Genomic DNA, 18,469 nt, shown 5'->3' on the forward strand with positions numbered 1-18,469 from the left:
AGTGATATTTTAGCTGCTTTTTTTTTTGGTGACACCGACTTAATAGTCTTTTAATACCTTCTGGAGGATTTGATGGAGATACACATGATTGCAAAGAGACTCGCAAAACTTGCTGACTTTCCATTTGTCTTTCACCAGAATGGAAGAATGAAGTGATACAAGAAGCGGCTTTTATGTATTCCTCCCAACAGTGAGCAGCTAATGCTGCAAATCCCCTGCCCGGTGAGCTGCACTTTTACATCCAAAACCTACACAGACGATTTCATGTACACTCTCTCGGTTGACAAAAATATGTTGTGTTTACTGTACAACGCCGAGCCAAAATGAATCTCTTAATTCGATTTGTTTGACTTGGTTTCTTTTGGCAATCTTTGATTTGTATCATCCTCTGTAGTGTTCCATTTTTTTTTTTTGCAATACTTTCCAGCCGCGATCGCTTTTAAATGAGTCTCATTGTGTGTTTCTGCCACAGTGGCTTTCCAAGAATTGTACGTCTGTCTCCCTTTTAATGACAGTAAGCTAGCGGTAAGATTCAACTGGAATTGGGTTCATTCGGTTCTCTTTTACAAATTTCTTGGACTGAATGAACTCATGCTGAAACTGTTTAGTTAGCATTTAGGATCAACATAAACAGACGTTGAAGCTACTGTTCCGTTATTCCCTTTACCTTAGCTCCATCAGGTCCATTAGCTCCAGCCTCACCTTCGATACCTTGCTCACCCTTAAAGGCAAAATATTCATCATCGTAATAAGTTACTTCCATATTTTGACTGTGTAATATAGATGATACTCACTCTCTGGCCAATCAGGCCTTGCTCTCCGATGTTGCCAGGTGGGCCAATGTCACCCTGCGAATGAATGTCACTTCAAATCATAAAAACTTTGTATTCGCTACAAACTACATCCACAATAACTAACATCATTCTTGTTTTAATACCACGCTGAGCATTATTACATTCATAAAGGCCTCTTTTTGATCAAACTGTTATACTATGTAGGTGTACCTAATAAAGTGGCCTATACCTTATCTCCAGGCTCACCAGACAGTCCTCCATCGCCGGCTTTCCCCGGCGGACCCTGAACAGACATTGCAATCATCAGCGCTCTGTCGTTCCCAAGCCGGTTGTGTGAACACACTCACCAAGGGTCCCATCTCCCCCGTCGGCCCGCCCGTTCCCGGAGGCCCGGCTGTTCCCTGCACACACGCACAAAGGTAGACAATCAATCTGAGCGTTTGACAACCTCTAAAAGTGACAGCAAAGGAGGGAAATAAATGTGGGCTTGAGGAGCCATATTAATCTGCAATGGAAAGTGCTTTCTAAAGCATGCACCGGAGGCTTTGGAAGCGATGGAGACGAGGCTGTTGCTATGGCAACACTGCTGTCTGGCCAACAGTAAAGCTGCCTCTCCAGGTATAGGATGGTGGGGATCATCATCTCACTAGTCTAATGTAACTTGGGTGGAAGAAAATGATTATTCTGCGCAGTTGTTGTTGTTTTCTTTATCACAATACGTACTTAACAGTTAAAAATTTTAAGTCAAGCAGAAAGTCGCAGCTGGGTTTTGTTTCTATCTCAAACAATCCATGATATTATTCATATAGGTAAACTCACAAGTTAAATCTTTTTTTTTCTTTTTAGCATATGATCGGTCATTATTGAACGCTTTACAATTTTTTTTAATGGAGGGGGAAAAAAAGGACGGGTGGTAATTTAGGAAAATATGACTCACTGTATCTCCAGGAAGTCCTTTGTCCCCTGGAGGGCCAGAATGCCCTTGTACCCCCTAAAATACAACACCATATTATTAACAAAGTCAACAAAAAAAAAGGGTAAAAATGGTCACTTACTGGAAATCCATCAGGCCCAGTTTCACCAGGCTCTCCAAGCTTTCCCTGCAACACAATGAGGCCAATAAGTGCAATGGTGTGATTTTTTTTTAGATACAGCTAGTTAGAAAATTGTTGACTTTTATTTTGCATAACTTAGGCTCAAAGTAGCCAGTGAGTCATAACATGTACAAAAAGAAACCCAAATTTGTATTTTCTACAAAAAATATCCTTTTATATTTTCATTTACCTCATCCCCGGGGAGGCCTGTCTTTCCTGGCGGACCATCCGGACCCTGCAAAGAATAAACTCAAGTGAGATTCCCAAAAATCCCCCACAGTTAAACGTTGCTCCACAGCCAAGTTCTAACTCACAACTTGCATTTTATTCCCTCAACAAAGAGCTCCCTCGAATTAAGTTTTTCAGATGTTAAAAATAATCACTAACAAAAAAAGAAATCTGATGAAAAAAGCTATTTATGATTACTTTGTCTTTATCGACAAGATGTTTGCCCAAGCTTTTCCATATGTCCAATTAGAGAGCTGCTGTCCCCAAATAGATTTAGAAAACGATGGCATCAGAAACAAACATTTGAAGCGACTTGAGAGAACATTGACCATTTTTAAGGTGCTCACCTTTAGCCCAACACCACCTTCTTCCCCTACGACACCATCTGGACCCCTTGGACCCTTAAAAAAAGAAAGAAAAACTTTCATTCACACATTGTGAGGAAAATTAGGACTTTCACGTTGTCTGACTGATGTGGTTTCAAAGATGAAGTCATTGAATCAGAGCAATTTATCTTCATTTTAAACAAGTCGGGCCGAGGAGACAGTCTCTATTTTTATTTATTACAATTTATCCCACATTGGAGACACTCGAATGAAGACTGCGGTCATGCAGTATAAGGATAACGCCGTCTTTCCGTCATGGGGATTACTTGTACACTGGCACCTCTGAAGTTCAATCGGATTCGTTCCAGGAAACTACGAAAAAGTCGCGGCCCGTAGATGCCTCCGAGCAAAAACGAGCGCGGAGGTATAAGTGGATACAGATAACCGTTGGCCTCCTCAAATTCCCTTTCCCAAAGCTTTTTAAATGGCTGGAAAACCTCTAGCAGTATTTAAACTGTTAACGAGGATTTTCATCAAGCAGATGGCTGTTTTAATTCTATTTTCTAAGGGCTAGATGTAATTTTCATCTATTATAGTTATCAGATATTACATTTGTGATACCAGGGGAAGATTGTTCAACTAATTTACCAAATGAAATGGCTTCATTATACACGCTCGTGTTCAATTGTTCATTGGGTCCACCCCGCCCGTCTCGCTGTGCGGCATCTCATTAGATCCGTTGGATTATGGCAAAGTCAATAAATGTGGCTCTCAGCCGCTTCTCCTTTGCCGCCTCACATGAGAATCACTGATAGAGATTCACAAGTATGTTGTGGCTGGCACATCATGTCTAATAAAATGCAGATACGTATCTCTGATTTGACCAAAGTTTTGGATTTTATCTGCAAACATAAAAGAAATGTATTTTGAAGCCTCACCTCAATGCCTTTGGGTCCTCTGGTGCCATGTGATCCCCTGAGGCCAGTAGGTCCCTAAAAACACAATACTCAATTTGGCTGAAAACTAGTCCAGGGTGAACCCCATCTGAGCTCACTCAGATCAAGTTCTCAAAAATCACATCACATGCTATAATAAAAGAAAATATTCAAATATTGCACCAATTCTTAAACTTTGGAACCCATCAGTGGGTTTGAGGATCAAGCTGGATTGACTTACTGGGATTCCTTCCGCCCCGGGAGGGCCTGTCTCTCCAGGTAGTCCAGTGTGACCCTGAACAAACAATCAGAACTGCAGTGATTCCAACGTGTTAGACGTCTGTATTAAAGTGGTACAACAGCCTCTCTGGATGAACATCATCATCATCTCCTCTCAGATGCACATGGTTAAAAAAAGCACTGAGTGCCCTCGGGACAAGAGACTGACTGCAGACTTACGATTGACCCCGATTCCCCTGGAGGTCCGGGAGTGCCTGTTTTCCCTCGATCACCCTGCGGAAGGCCACAAGGTCATAAATACAACTTTAAGACAGACGTTACTACCTATTCAGTGGGTTCACCACTTTTGTGCAAAGATTTCACTTTTAAAGACTCTTTAACAGCAAACTGATCAAAGTCAACATTGGCTATCAAAATATGTGATAAATAAAAAACAAGCAAACCATTTCTCCCGCAAGGCCCATTGTCCCAACAGTCCCGATGAAGCCAGGCAAACCCTGACGGAATAAGAAAAGAACGCGCTTCATCATTAAACAGAAACAAAGTTGCGATTCACAAGGAGAAAAGCATTTGTTTACCCTCTCGCCGAGACTCCCGACCTCTCCGCTTATCCCGGTCTCACCCTACAGTGAATAAAGTATGTCTCGTTTGCGAGTATGTTAAAGGACCATTACCATTTGATTTATGATCATGAGACGTTATAGCAAAAAAAAAAAAAAACAAGGAGCTAATGCTCTGTTTGTGTGCGCTCTGTCCTTCTGACCTTGAGTCCATCCAGGCCCGTAAGTCCAGGGAATCCTTGCCTCCCCGGCCTGCCCTGAACACAAAGTCAAAGTGACACAGAGAATGTGTTGCGGAATGAGAAACACTCAACTCAAATGTCCAGTTCAAAGTGACCATGTAGGTCCATCTGATTACCGTTGAGTGGAAAAATAAATTCAAATCTCGCATCTAGATACGAACCTCGGAATCTTAGACAATTTTATATGTTTCAACAAAAACAACCTGGATACTGTAAGGACGGCACAGTTGGTTCACTTTGCATTGCAAGATTGGGTCGGCTTTGTGATGTGTTTGCATGTTAGCTTGATCAGGAATTAGCCAATCCCTAAAAGGATAACTAGTATCAAAATGGGTTTTATCCAGTCAGCGCTCACCTCAATTCCTGCTGGCCCAGCCGGCCCGATGGGCCCCTCATCACCCTATTGAGAATCAAGTATCAAAACCGAGTGGAAGACACAATCTTCGATTGTTGATCAACAGAATGGCTGTCTCGTCTCACATTGAGTCCAGATGTTCCTTGCGGACCAGGAAACCCTCGTGTGCCTTGCCTCCCCTGGAAATGGCAACACTGAAAATCAATTCAAGCCACATTTGAGACACAATCTCTTCATATTTACACACCACCGACCTTTGGTCCTTCTGGGCCGTTTTGACCCGGAGGTCCGATGTCACCAGGGAAACCCTGGAATGAACCCCGTGAAGTGAAATCTACGTTATTATACTGCCAGTCGTGATTTTATTCCATGATGTTGTTGAAAACATGATGAAACATGATTTCATACCTCCAGGCCAGGAGGGCCGGCTGAACCATCTGGACCTTTATCACCAGATTGACCCTAAAAAGTATGATGATCACTAAAGTGACAGCAAAGGTCAAATGTGCCAGCACTATTCTCTTTCAAAGACTTTGTTACCAAATGAAGGAATTCACCTGTGGTCCTGGATTTCCACATGGTCCTGGTGTACCAGGTGACCCCTGGATGCCCTGTCAAAATACAACTCGAGAGTATTAACACTACAGAAACATGTTGAAACAAAGAAAAAGGTCCAAACGAAGAACTTAGTTGAGGTTGCACTGGACAAACTTACCTTGTCCCCTTTGAAGCCCGCATCTCCGGGTTCTCCTGGCAAACCAACATCCCCCTGAGATGCAATTCATACATGACACACACAACAGCAACAATTAAAAAATGGCAGTACAACATAAGTTTTGTATTTGTAATCCAACTCAAGATAAATACGGGATTTGATTAAGACTAAAGGCTTTTAAGCCTGTTTCACGCGTGATTAGACAGCTTATGTTTTTTGATAGTCTGCCAAAATATCCAACGGGAACTTTGGAGCTGGCCAAAGGCTGTCAATCAACTCAAAGTGACCTTAAACGACAACTTGCCACAAGTACCGCATCAAGAAATGTCTCACCGCTACTCACATCATCCATCACTGCCAAATACGGTATATATTGCATTCCATCACTTATGACCACTGCAAAACTACTTTCAAACAGTCCAATAACAGTGATTTAACCACCATTCAGATACCACATGATCACTTTGTGGCTGCGAAGCAATAGCGGTACAACACCAAACTCTGCACAAGTCATCAAAAATGTCAAACGCAATATCTATCCACTACTCTTCCAAAAAACATCGTCAAGTACGATAGCTGAAGCTTGGTTTGATTCAGAATATTATACATCCTAAAAATATTTGTTGTTGGAGAGGAAGATGGTTGTGGTTGCCTTTCAGTACAATCCTCTGTTACAAGAACCATTTGTCGTATTGTCCACGACACCAAATCATTTGGGTCAATTATACTGATCGAGAAGCTGAGTTAGGCATACGAGGCTGGTCTTTGAGGACGAATAGTCTGAGAAATACATGAGCAGATCACCTTATCACCTTTCAGTCCAGGTTCACCGACGTTTCCTGGCACTCCCTTGGAAGCAAAACGACAAATGCCTAAGAAATAACAGGCCAAAGTCTGCTCTTTTCATATCACCATGGAGACTGGTTAGAGTGTTTACCTTGAGTCCCGGAGCTCCTGGTAACCCCATCGTGCCAGCAGGGCCCATCTCACCCTTATGCACACAAAAGAAAGATCATGAAGTCAATTGTTCAATTGCCTGATAGTCCACTTGCAATACTTACGAGAAGACCAGGAACTCCATGCGGGCCAGGAGCTCCAAGGTCACCCTTTGAGAGAAAAGGGAGGGAGGAAATTAGACCCTAAGATACGCAAGTTAATCCTGTGCAGGTTTTTAGTTTCATTTGAGCCCGCTGACTGAGCACTTGGCGCTCAACACACAGAGACTTCTGTTGTCCAGGTTATGAACCCAGTGCCGGCCGGCCGCATGCCATGTCCACATCCTCTCCCCGCTTTACGGCCAGCATGGATAACAAGTAAGCCAGCGTGGCCTTCCTGTCACTTCTGATTCTCCAAAGGAACGACAGGAGATGAAAGCAGCCAAATGTGACTCACTTCGTACACCAGCCAGGAAATCAGCCCTGGGGGCAGATCTCAGAGGTCAGACGATGGCAGTGGACCCTGAGAACTGAAACTTGCCATGCTACCTTCCATGGGATGAACCGGAGAGGTGTTGACATGACATGAGACTGAATTTGCAAAGGGAATTGGGTTCCAGCTCTGACCCATCATGGAACTTGGTAGTAGTGACCGCAACCCAGGTCTTTTGGGTTGGAACATCAGTCCATTGACCGTAACAATTCACACCCAGGCTCTTTGATACGATAGCTCTACGTATCGTACCCTACCTCCAAAGTCCAGTTCATGGCAACAAACTGGAGCGGCGAATGTTTACCGTAGTTTTGGTAAATGGTGCGGTATTTACGCATCGTATTTCATCTTACAGTCATCATGTACTTACAGGGTTGCCATCAGGACCAGGGGGTCCTCTTTCTCCAAAGTCGCCAGGAAATCCCTAAGCAGACAGATGAGGTCGTTATGTAAGCGATTGTGTTTTTTCACAGTCTTACGGTTCTGCTTTCATTCAATTGCCCGTTAAGTGTTAAGTCGTTTGCAAGTGCGATCTCAGCAGATCCGATCAGATGCGCTCCCCATGCTTCATTTCTGACAGACTGGCAGGAAATTCCACAAGAGTCAGAAGCCCCCAGGACTTGCCCACATGGTCGAATCAAGCTGCTTGCACGGTGAACCCATAAAATGCTGACTTCAGCTATTTTTTTAATTGCGGCTGGTGCTGTTGATTCCATCATGAAGATGATGGAACAAAAAGTTGACGCATGCTTGTCACCGTGCCAAGGTCAACACGCTCATCGCAGGAAAACATCCCACACGTCTGTGGAAGACGAGAACGATGACAAAAAAAAATCCCTCTTGTGTTCTGTTTGCTGACTAAGGTTCGATTCATTTGAGGTACCCAAAAGATACTCCTACCGATTTTCTTTGTGCATCTGATGTGGAACGTTTGGCTGTCGCGGATAAAGCAATAAGCAGTAATTGGTGCAACATGAAGCCCACAGGAAATGTGGAAAATGTTGCCTCTTTCCAGAAATGCCAATAAATGTCTTGGTTTGATCAGAAACACATGCGAGTCTTTAACAAATTGGCGAGACTGTTTTTCTTTTTTCTGGAAGAGGATTCGTCCAAGAAACGTCAGCCAGTTTATTATTTGTACATTAATTTAATTTCTCACAGAGATTTGAGTGTAAAACAACTCTGATTGTTTTACAATTGCACATCTACTGGGTAAATGCAAACGCTTGTCTCTTACGTGCAGGCCATTCATTTCTGCTGACTCGGAGAAAAAAAAACCAAAGTGCGTTACGCAAAGCCAATGAGCTCACTGAGAGAGAAACAACTCATGACAAGGCTGCTTTTGGCCGTCTTGTTCATGTCGAAACGTACGGCCTGACTCGTCCGCCGGGACCCATCACGTTGACACGAGCGTTCATGAGCGGTATCACCGTTTTCCATGTAAGACCTCGCGGATGGAAGGCTGACGTCCAGGCGCCATTGGCGGGAGACTTTGCCTGGTGTGTGGCTCGTTGTGTCGTAGGGCCAAAACCACAACTGACACTTTGTATTAGCAAAGTACGCTAATGAAAACCAAGCACGGCGTGCTGCCTTTCCTTAAGTATCTTAAAACTACGGGAAAAGCCCGTTTGAACGTCAATTTAAAAACGAAATAATATAACAGATTCACATTTTTAGTCTCTTGATGAAAGCGACGCTTATTGTCTTGGCGGGATGTTGACGAGCTTAAATATTTGGCTTTTTGAAAAATGAGGGGCTGTAAATGAGGATCATGAAAAGTGTGTTGAGAGAAAACTTTACCGGCCTACCCATCTCGCCCTTCTTCCCATGTACACCTGGAATTCCCTGAAAAACAACCAACCAAACAAACAAGTGAGAAAAAGGGGCTCCCTCTCGTGGCCCATGAAAGTATCACACAATTTAACATTCTAAGTGCGCATATGCTAATGTTGTGGCGGCTTCAACTTTTCTTTTTTCAATCCAGTACAGTTCAGTTGTATTTCATTCTTAAATACAATGCATTTAATCATTTACAAAATGTGGTATACTTTAATTTAAATCTGCAATTGAAGTTCAGCATTTGTAAGTAGTTTTTAATTTTCATATTTAAGTACTGTGTCAATGTTCTGTGCGTAATGTGCGATCACACTCCATCTCATTTTCCACCAGTGCTCATTTCCACCGTCGCAACGATTGAATGAATTGGAAATGTGTGAGTGAAATTAATCACTTGGCTCATTTAGAGCAACACCACTGACACTCACTCTCTCGCCATCAGGACCGGGAAGGCCAAAGAGCCCGGGGGTGCCGATGTGCCCCTGAAGAGATTAACAGACGAAGGTGGATGAAGGGAGCCAGCATGCATCCAAGTAAGGAAACACATCTCGCTGTGAATTTCGGACGATGTTCACGAGGTGCCAGGTCTTGAGGCCAGTGTATATGCCCATGGACTGCATGGTGCTGGCTTCCACGATGTAGTCCAAGGGCACATACCCTGGCATCAAGAATCTCGGAAGACCTTGTTGCCAACCCTGCTCAGAGGAGAAACAAATATTACAAGGACCTCACACGATAAAAATGCCAAATCTGAAATATCATGATAAAGGGCTAACGTCAGATTTACTGAGGTCATTCCTGGGGTAAAATTGAAAACTCAAGAACCCTCGGATTCAAATCCATCCTGGCACAATCATGCAATGTATTTGAAAATGAAGAAAGCACGGAACTGCCGATGTTGAGTAAACATTTGGACTGGCAAGTACGTTTGAACGTATTTGCAAAAATGTTCAAACATATTTGCAAATACGGGTGAATGTACCTCGAGGCTAAATGCTAAAGTCTTGGCAATTTTTTTTAGGAGCATAAATCATGCGCTGCAGACAACTTTATTTAATTTCCAAACATATTGATATAATGCAGTTCCACGCTTCCAGAGAAAATGATAAGAATGTTCATTGACATTTAACTCACCTTGACTCCCTTTGGTCCCACATTACCTATCGGCCCAGGTAAACCCTGAAAGTAAAAGAAAATGTAAAGAATGTGTGTTTGTGGTTGCAATTAGCGACATTGATCATCAAATGATAAGCAAAATGTATTCGACCAGATTTCCTTAGAATTTGCTGAAGAGATAGTTCTGCGGATGTCAGCACTGTTAGCGAGAATTTTTTAAAATTTTCATTATTTGTGTTTCTCCCAAAAAAATGGTTTATTCTTTGTCTGTCTTATCCTGTGAACTCACATGGACCGGCAAATATGGATTTGCGATTACTCTTGAACGTGCTTTGACCGTATAAACCCCAAAAACTTTTTTCGAACAAAAGTGATGGGGGAAACTCTGTATTGCAACTTGTACTTGGTGGTAAATTCATCATGGTAGACTCGATGGTTCTCTAAAAAGACACTCGGTCAAAGCTGCTACTGTAGCACGCACTCGTGATTGGTCTCTAGGGAATGGACTGTTTCTGACACTTTTGTCATAAATGTGTCAAACCCAGAGAAGCTATGACACTTTCTCTGGCATGTTATGACCTCAAGTACTTATAGGCAGACATCAAGTGCATGTGACCTGTATTCGTCACATAAAAATATCTTACAGATGTGGCAGACTGTAAATCCACAGCATTCCCTTGGGATACATGAAGCAGCTTGATGAAATTGTTTGAGTATTTTGGCCAACGTTCAGCAGCGTTCTCGTTCGACTCCATGCCAGCGAAGGAAGCGGCGCGACCATAAAGTTCATCCGCCCGTGTGCGAGACGTGGACACTTCCCAGCCTGCGCGTGCGTGGTAGGGGGTGCTAAAAGCTCATCCATCCATCAGCGGAGGGTAAGCAAGCGCCCCCCGTCGGCGTCAAGACTTTTGACATCATAAGTGCTCTTCGGGAGGCAAATGGCGAGACCGACGCGTGAACTCCGAGATACGTTAAACATACAGCTCGTCTGGTTTAGAGGTTAAGTCAAGTTGAACAGGCGAGACGCAGTTAAACATCTTTGACTTTTGGCTCAGTCTGGACTCGGTGACCTGGAGACTTTCAAATTCCTCATTAGACAGATGGGCATCTCAGCTACTTTTGAATCGTTTTGCTTTTTCTGGCATTCGCTCATGCCAGGAAAAAAAGCATTTTTTTTTCTCCATTATTTCTATTTTGGTCATTTGACTTGTGATGGCCCCCTACCAGTTTTGGGGGGGGGGGGGTTGTTTTATGATGATATTATGAAGGAATAAAATATATATAAATAAAAAATAATAATATAAAGACCAACATGCAGGTAATTAATCTTGAAATGAAAAAAAAAAATTAAAAGCTTAAATGAAAAGTAAATTTAATTTGAATTAAAATTAAAAATCTCAAATTTCCTGTAATTTCAATCCACATGAATGATTTCCCTCGTGTGTTTCTGCGTGTGTGGCCCTGCTCAACCAACCCTGCAAGACTAGATTTACTGCACCTGCCTGCCAGGATAACCTTTGACCCCCGGACTTCCGTCTGCTCCCCGTTTGCCCTTGGGAGAGAAGCAACGAAACGCAGATCAGCACAAAAGAGGTACAAGTGTAGCAATGCACATGTGTTTTGAGTTGGCGGCAGTCATGGGATGGGAAAAAAAACTGTCTTTTCAAAACAAAACAAATACAGCGGTTATGGGTAAACTCGCAAATAGAATCATCAAAGTTGTGCTGTTTAGTCACTGACGGTAAGCGTGCGGTGCCACACTTGAAGAGCTACTGCACCATATTTTCATATTTGCCAGTGAGAAGTGTCTAGATTCAGAGAGGATAGAAACTGATGATATAAAATATGAGGATCATTTGAGGATAAAATATGAGGCGATGCTTTTGCATCTCCCTCCTGTGCACGATTTGTTTGTATTTGTTTGTGATGACATCATTTTCAATGCTACTCTGACACGTTCAAACATGCAGCAATGTCAGCTAGATGCCTTGATAATGTGGAATTCATCTGTGCTACAGCCAAATTATTTACGATTAAAACGTGAATATAAATATACATCGTAAATTAGCCCAATTCTCCAAAACAAGTTTGTAAATTCCAAAGATTACGGTTTACGACTAAGTTCCAAACGCTTTCTTATTAAAAGACCACAAGTGGAGTGAGAACAAAATAAATTGTTCCAATAAAACAAGCAAAATGTTAATTTATTATATTTTTAAAAACAATAAACGTATTTGTGGGACGAGTACCAATCAACCAGCGGTCAACCACCATTCATTGTTAAAGAAGCTGCAATAAAACTAAGGAATGTTATAATTGGTAGTCAGTAGAGTCGAAAATCCATTTAGAATTTATTTTACACAAAAATACGCCACTTGTTATGGCTGGTGTCCGCTTGAAAGGGATTTGAAGAAATGCACAATATCAGCGCTAAATTTGAGAACTAGCATGTAAATGTAATGAATGGGATAAGTAGAAGAATAAATAAACACAAACAAACAAACAAACAAACGTGCATTCAAAGTTAATTAGCAAGGAGCGTGCGCGCACAAGATTTGGGAGTGTGGGAGTGCAGCAAATAGCCTGGAGTGTCCAAAGCCGTTAGCCCACTTGTGCGCTTGCCAGCGACGTCTCTCTTTTCCGCCAAGATTCCTGAACAACCGATAGCTGATGTATCGAGGTTAATATCCCCCCCCCCTCGCATCCTGTTTTGGAACTATAACTACTCGATAAGACATCCCGATTCCACATTATCGGATGTCGCTGTGAGTTATCCTGAATGATAATCCTCCAATTTTTCTTTCTGACATTTCAAAAATGTTCCTAATGTGACACTGGTGCCACCTTGTGTTCTTGCTGCTGACGCCCTCTTTTATGCTTTTTTTTTTGTGCAAAATTTGCATATGCTCCACCCACAAAAGCGCAAAAACAAACAAAAGTTTGGCAGATACGATCAGCTCAGATTTTAAAAAGTACTCACAGGTTCCCCGGGCAGACCAGCAGGACCAGGATGACCTCTTTGTCCCTGTTGACCAAAAAATAACCAGTTAGAATTTGGTGAGAAATTGAGTCCAACAATATGTGCGTGACCTATGCTCTTTGGAATTCCCTCATGTTGCTAATTCCTGATAAATGAAGCAGAGTACTGACAATAAAATATGCACTGATATGCCTTTAAAACTTGGCTCAGTCAGCCAGTCTCGAGCTCGGACCGCCTTGGAAACCAAAACGTTTCTTGCAAGTCCCAACATGATCAGTTCAAACGTCATACCAGAAAAGTCGAAAATCGTTGAAGAATCGTTGAATTTTCAACAGTCAAACCACATTGAGGAGAACCAGAATGAGACCAAAACATTATGTATCGTTTACATTTGAAATTGTTTACCGATGTTTGGCCACTTGTAAAAATTCCGATTCAGTTTTGGACTCTGGACCAAAAAGCTGATGTCATGTTCTTCTACCATTCAACAGTAGTGCCGTCGACTTTGCTGTCATTTGCTTCAAGACACCATTAAGTTACAGCCTACTCCGAACAAGTGAGCTCATTCCTAACAAATAATCAAAAACTGAAACGATGATAATGCTCGTCTCAAGTAACCATCTTGACAGCCCAAAAAAAAAAAAAGATTAGCGACTATCCAAACCCTTCACACGCTTTATTCTAATTCACAATCAAGGATTTGACAGGCATGGTTTTTTTTGCAATGTGCTTCGAATTAGCAATAAGTGGCCCAAAAAATCAAGGGAAGACGGAAAGACGGCCAAATAACCGCAATCCAGATTAGTCAGCAGACTTTAGTCCACACAGAATAAGAGGTCTAAAAACGAGCTTTGTTCGTCCTTTTAACGAGTCTTCAGACCACACAACAAAGCCACAACAACACAGTTTGTCCGGCAGACATTAAAAATATTTTCCATGAAAAAATATTTCCCAAGAACCAATTCCCGCTCGGTGAAGATCCCGCTACTCAGCAAATTACATTTGTGTGTTATTTCACCACCAAGAAAGCGTAAGAGCTTCTTTTCCAGTGGTCCAAAATCGTCATAGCTGGCAAGAGAAGGAGAAATCACAGCAGCCCAGAACTGCGAAAACTCGACTCAAGTGTCGCTTTACAGCGCTGACCGTCTCCTTGGCAACCTTCGCATTCTCCGAAGAGACTGAGGGGCTTTCTCTGGCACTGGGACAGTCAGCTGACCAAGGAGATACAAAAATAATCAAAATCATAATCGGCAAAAATTTCAACATAATAGAAAATGGATGGACGGGCTTATTGTATCCAAGCGTAATTAACATATGGCGGGGAGTGGAAAATGAACGTTTGAATCAAAAGCGCTGAGTCAGCTTGATTTTTGCTTTCTGGCTCCCGGGTGCGGGAATCTGACCCAGATGATTTGTAAAGGAGTTAGTGGAGTGCAGCTGTGCACAAAGAGGTGCCTGATGCTCTTGAGTAGAGCCAAGGTGATTGCTTCTCTTGCACTTTTTAAATTTGCCATTTGGACTTGCAGTATGAACATGTGAAAAGGTTTAACCCAGATGTGTCCCAACTTGAGCCAGACTGTCAAGACAACGCCCAGCGAGAGATGACCATAAACCATCAGGAAGTAGATCAGCGTTTTCCCATGACTACATGGTCTATGACTCATGAGGAAAGAAGATCTTTTTTTTTTTTTTTTTTTCACAGTCGGCATTATTTGATTGCATAACACATTTCCATACATACTTGTATGATTCCTGTCATGTGAGCTTTTTTTCGCCGACCCCCTCACCTGACCTTTTGGTTTATTGATAAGGAATTTTTGCTGCTTTCTTGCAACTTGACTCTAATCAGTGGTGAAACTGTAATGCCTCATGAAAGCAACGTTTTGTAGATCTCAGGAGATATCCTCTTGCTCCACTAGTAAGTCAATTTAGGGTGGGTTCCTCCGAGGAAAAGCCGACACTGCCAGATGAATGTCAACAACTTTGGCCCTTTTTTTCTTTTTTGCTGTTTCGAAGAATCGACATCAAAAACATCTGTGGAAAGTCTTAAGTAATTTATTATTATTCATTTTATTATTAATGATATTCCACCTGGGGCCAGCTGTTGTCGGAATCTTGGGGTTTCAAGGCAAAGGACTTAGTGTTGACCGCTGCGTTGGATCTGGGGGTCATTTAGCGAGCTAAACAAGGCTAATGTGATTTGGCAATGCATTTGTTGAGTGCCTTTATTTTTTCTTCTTAAATATATGGTTACGAAGCAAAATTGACACTGCTTCGATGCGAATTGAGCGAAGAGGACGGCAAATATGCAAGTGCTTGAGAGCAGGTGTCCGCGTTTACAACTTCCTTTGCTGTGCGTTTGGGAAACAACTCAACGGATAACCTGGGGGAGCGGTTCGCCTTGGAAATCACTCTGGCTGTGCGATTCCAGAAAATACCAAAGTTTAGGGCCAAGGCCGAAATGCAAAGCACAAGGTCTCGAGCAGAAGACTTGGCTGCTCGTCATTATCGCTCTTGATGATGATGATGATGATGATGACGCGACGGGGCAAACGCACACAAAAATAGACTGAGAATTTTTTGAGTTGAGCGGCTGCTATTGTCACTTGAGCGTCCATAACACGAGCTTCACTCTGCGAGCTTGGAATCTGACTTGCAGATGTTCAAACTACAGTGAATCCAGAACACAGGTGTGCTGCTGGATGCCTGCGTAGCTTTCCAGGCAACGGGCTAACATCCACTTTTTGGCTCTCAAATTGTCATTCCAGATCAGGGCAGGGAGGAGGAGGAGGAGGAGGAGACTTGATATTCCAATGTCTGCTTAAAAGACAAAATATGGCACGTATGGGCCTGTAACATATGACAGATGGCTTCCTGCTCGACTCAAGTTCACGCGCAAACATAAACAGATTGAGATGGAACAGATGGGTCCTACCTTTCGCCCGCACTGGCCGGGCGGTCCAGCGTGGCCTTTGACACCAGTCTCTCCCTGCAAAAACAAAAGTGGGTCACACGTTCTTAGTCAGCGGCAGTCATATCAGTCGCTCGTTGCAGAGGATAAAGAATGTCTGCCTGAACTCATGCTTCAAGTAAACTCGCTCAGCCATCTGCGACCCTGATAATGCTGTATAAAAGTGACGGATGGATTTTGGTGTCACTGAGGCGCGACGTACTTTTTGTCCTTCCGGGGCTTGACCAAGAGACAGACCAGGATCACCTTTTTCTCCCTGGAAGAGAAGCATTGATTTGTTTTAGACGTTGCGCTGCACGCCAAAGGGCCCCCGAAACACTTTGTTTACATTCGCACTATCGGCAAGTAATGAGCTCATCCTTCTTGTTGCTTCGTGTATTTACACAATCTCGCGGGCCATTTATGCCCTCCAGTAACTCGGTTTACACCGAGGAGTGAGTGCGGAACATTCTTCTCCCTTTTCGGGCAGTGGGACCACTCGGCGCATTCTGGGTCAGCGTGCACATTTTTACTGCGAGAGATCCGTTGGGGAATTAAAACGAACATTGCTGGCTTGAAGTACGTTTTCAACCAGAGCAGCCCGATCCAAGGTGGAACAAGTTGACACCGACGCCGTATCGTTGTATCAGCCAAGATTCGGCCATGAGACGTCGGTGGGAATTTTCTCCAGGTGGATTGTTTCAAAATGCGAGGAGCAAATCTCCAGCACAGAAAAACATACTGTTCATACATCTTAGCCTGTTTTTGTTTAATTCCCAATCGATCATGTAACGATTTCTTCTTTCAATTATACCCTCCAGGCGATATTCATCTCAATTTTCGTCTTTCGTCGAATACAACGGTCAGACAGTTCACAGTAGTGAGTCAGTGAGTGAACATGGTTTTGTTGCAATTGATCATCATTACAGCCAGATCAGATAACAGAGGCAAAACAAACCTCACAATCTACTTTTTGCTGGTTGAGTTATGACGTGATGGCATGCGTTGATGACAGCACGGTGGCATATGCGCTGGAAAACCGCCGCGGTTTAATACCTGACATAGAAACACCTCTCATTCCAGGAAAGTATCACATACGCAGGTGACATCATCTTGACATATTATTCCTAGCAAGCTGCTCGCTTAACAAATCAAAGCTGGAACACATGCTGATGTCAAGCAATTGTAAATGAGTCTGGCCGCACTTGAAACTGCTCGCTTCACCCGAAAGGGAACGAGAGGCTTTTGAGCAGGTCAGAAGACTTCTTCAGTCTGGAAGATTTGACCCCAGTGAGAGTATCTGGACTCAATATGTACTCAATAAATACATCTTGCGCATCTTTTTGTTTCACATCTGCCAAGAGCATTGCAGAGAATGATGAAGGGCTTTATTTTGCACATTTATAAACTAATTCAGGTCTGATTTTGTCATGTAAAGTTAGGAAGTCATCAGTTGGGATGGATACGCTTGATCGATTTTCACTTTTGTGTCATTTTAGTCTGAGTGTGACATTCGTTAGCCGGCTAAACGGGCAAACAAAGCAATTAGAAGGGGGACGTCATCAGCTTGGGGAATATAAAATGATCATTTTGTGACCATATGCACAAGAGTCGCTGGTAATGGTTGAAATGAGGTTCCCCAGGGTAGAAGTTGGAGTCCCCTGCAATTTGGGTTGGAGTCTTTTCTGATTTTGGGTTGATTGTCAACAAGCTGTCCTCCAGATTTTTAATCATAAAAATGAAAATTTTGTGATGAAAAAATGAAACCAAAAAGTGTATCCCAAAATAAAACAAAAACGTAGACTTGTCAGTGCCATACCTTCCTTCCAGGTGGTCCGGATAAACCCGGGTTTCCATGTGGGCCAACAGGACCCTGAAAGCAAAGTAACCGTACGTTTATAAGTTGATACGTTTCCAACATTAAACACATTCTGAGATAAATAGAATTCTCAAAAGATTTTTTCCAATTGCCATAATACGTTACCTGTACAGTTAATAAAGCTTTTATGAAGACGACTGGCTATTTCTATTATTGTTTCCATTATTTCCTATGGGGAAAATATTTAGAATAAATCACAAGTCGTCCACTATCCCAGAATGGCCCTTAAAGTTCCACTATATGACTGCTAACACGTGTAGATATATTCTTCCTTTTCCGGCGACTGTCTGGGGTCCGAGGCACGGCGACCAGGTCCTGGAGTTTACGTCCGGGTGTTCTGCGAGCCCTCATATGTCTCCCTCATGTCTCTCCTCCGTAATGTCGGTTATTTTCCTTCCCCCTGCACTTTTCCACTGGTTAAACGGGGGTCCCGTGATGTGAAGGCCACTCATCCATCACATCATATGGGCCCCCCCCCTCCTCCAGTGGCAAAGTATAGGCATGTGATTTAAAACCTGCTCGGTTGTAATTCTTTGAGCGAATCCAAATGTTTTGCTGAAAGCGAGTCAAACCAGGTGGGCAGAAATGAAAATACATTTTTATCGTTGATGGGATCGTAAATTGATGCAAACTACAAAGAGGGGGCCTCTTGGAAAAATAAAGCACCATAAGGGATCCCTAGTGTTGGGAAAGCGCTGACGAGGCAAAATCTTACTCATTCAAATATATCAGGAAGCCGCTGTATCTTCTGCCCGTTCTTTGACTTCTTTGAGCGTTTGCAACGCGCTCCG

General features: G+C 42.9%; 2 protein-coding genes across 4 annotated transcripts in view; one reads left to right on the forward strand and one right to left on the reverse strand.

The window, feature by feature from the left end:
* The window catches only part of LOC148397316 (uncharacterized), a 37,689-nt gene that overhangs the window by 10,712 nt on the left and 8,508 nt on the right, over positions 1-18,469 (forward strand). Inside the window, exons 12-15 of the transcript XR_015858563.1 lie at positions 139-222; positions 1,035-1,213; positions 9,196-9,286; positions 11,352-11,462. The gene's annotated coding sequence lies outside the window, so the exon portion shown is untranslated. The remainder of the gene's footprint in view (positions 1-138; positions 223-1,034; positions 1,214-9,195; positions 9,287-11,351; positions 11,463-18,469) is intronic.
* LOC148397317 (uncharacterized) overlaps positions 1-18,469 on the reverse strand; it is a 33,122-nt gene that overhangs the window by 7,805 nt on the left and 6,848 nt on the right. Inside the window, exons 5-36 of one of the 3 annotated variants that reach the window (XM_088375843.1) lie at positions 17,619-17,672; positions 16,023-16,076; positions 15,785-15,838; positions 12,850-12,894; positions 11,368-11,421; positions 9,888-9,932; positions 9,182-9,235; positions 8,718-8,762; positions 7,288-7,341; positions 6,551-6,595; positions 6,427-6,480; positions 6,294-6,338; positions 5,490-5,543; positions 5,332-5,385; positions 5,183-5,236; positions 5,029-5,082; positions 4,900-4,953; positions 4,775-4,819; positions 4,381-4,434; positions 4,196-4,240; positions 4,061-4,114; positions 3,837-3,890; positions 3,619-3,672; positions 3,381-3,434; positions 2,464-2,517; positions 2,079-2,123; positions 1,850-1,894; positions 1,732-1,785; positions 1,142-1,195; positions 1,024-1,077; positions 795-848; positions 668-721 (exon numbers count right to left, since the gene is read on the reverse strand). In XM_088375843.1, coding sequence (XP_088231969.1) covers positions 668-721; positions 795-848; positions 1,024-1,077; positions 1,142-1,195; positions 1,732-1,785; positions 1,850-1,894; positions 2,079-2,123; positions 2,464-2,517; positions 3,381-3,434; positions 3,619-3,672; positions 3,837-3,890; positions 4,061-4,114; positions 4,196-4,240; positions 4,381-4,434; positions 4,775-4,819; positions 4,900-4,953; positions 5,029-5,082; positions 5,183-5,236; positions 5,332-5,385; positions 5,490-5,543; positions 6,294-6,338; positions 6,427-6,480; positions 6,551-6,595; positions 7,288-7,341; positions 8,718-8,762; positions 9,182-9,235; positions 9,888-9,932; positions 11,368-11,421; positions 12,850-12,894; positions 15,785-15,838; positions 16,023-16,076; positions 17,619-17,672 — 1,647 coding nt within the window. Of the gene's footprint in view, positions 1-667; positions 722-794; positions 849-1,023; positions 1,078-1,141; positions 1,196-1,731; positions 1,786-1,849; positions 1,895-2,078; positions 2,124-2,463; positions 2,518-3,380; positions 3,435-3,618; positions 3,673-3,836; positions 3,891-4,060; positions 4,115-4,195; positions 4,241-4,380; positions 4,435-4,774; positions 4,820-4,899; positions 4,954-5,028; positions 5,083-5,182; positions 5,237-5,331; positions 5,386-5,489; positions 5,544-6,293; positions 6,339-6,426; positions 6,481-6,550; positions 6,596-7,287; positions 7,342-8,717; positions 8,763-9,181; positions 9,236-9,887; positions 9,933-11,367; positions 11,422-12,849; positions 12,895-15,784; positions 15,839-16,022; positions 16,077-17,618; positions 17,673-18,469 lie in introns of those variants that run through there. The other 2 variants (XM_088375844.1, XM_088375845.1) reach the window with 2 other exon arrangements.

Source organism: Syngnathus floridae, chromosome 5 (assembly GCF_059516105.1).
Source record: "Syngnathus floridae isolate MCC-2025c chromosome 5, RoL_Sflo_1.0, whole genome shotgun sequence".
Classification (NCBI taxonomy): domain Eukaryota; kingdom Metazoa; phylum Chordata; class Actinopteri; order Syngnathiformes; family Syngnathidae; genus Syngnathus; species Syngnathus floridae.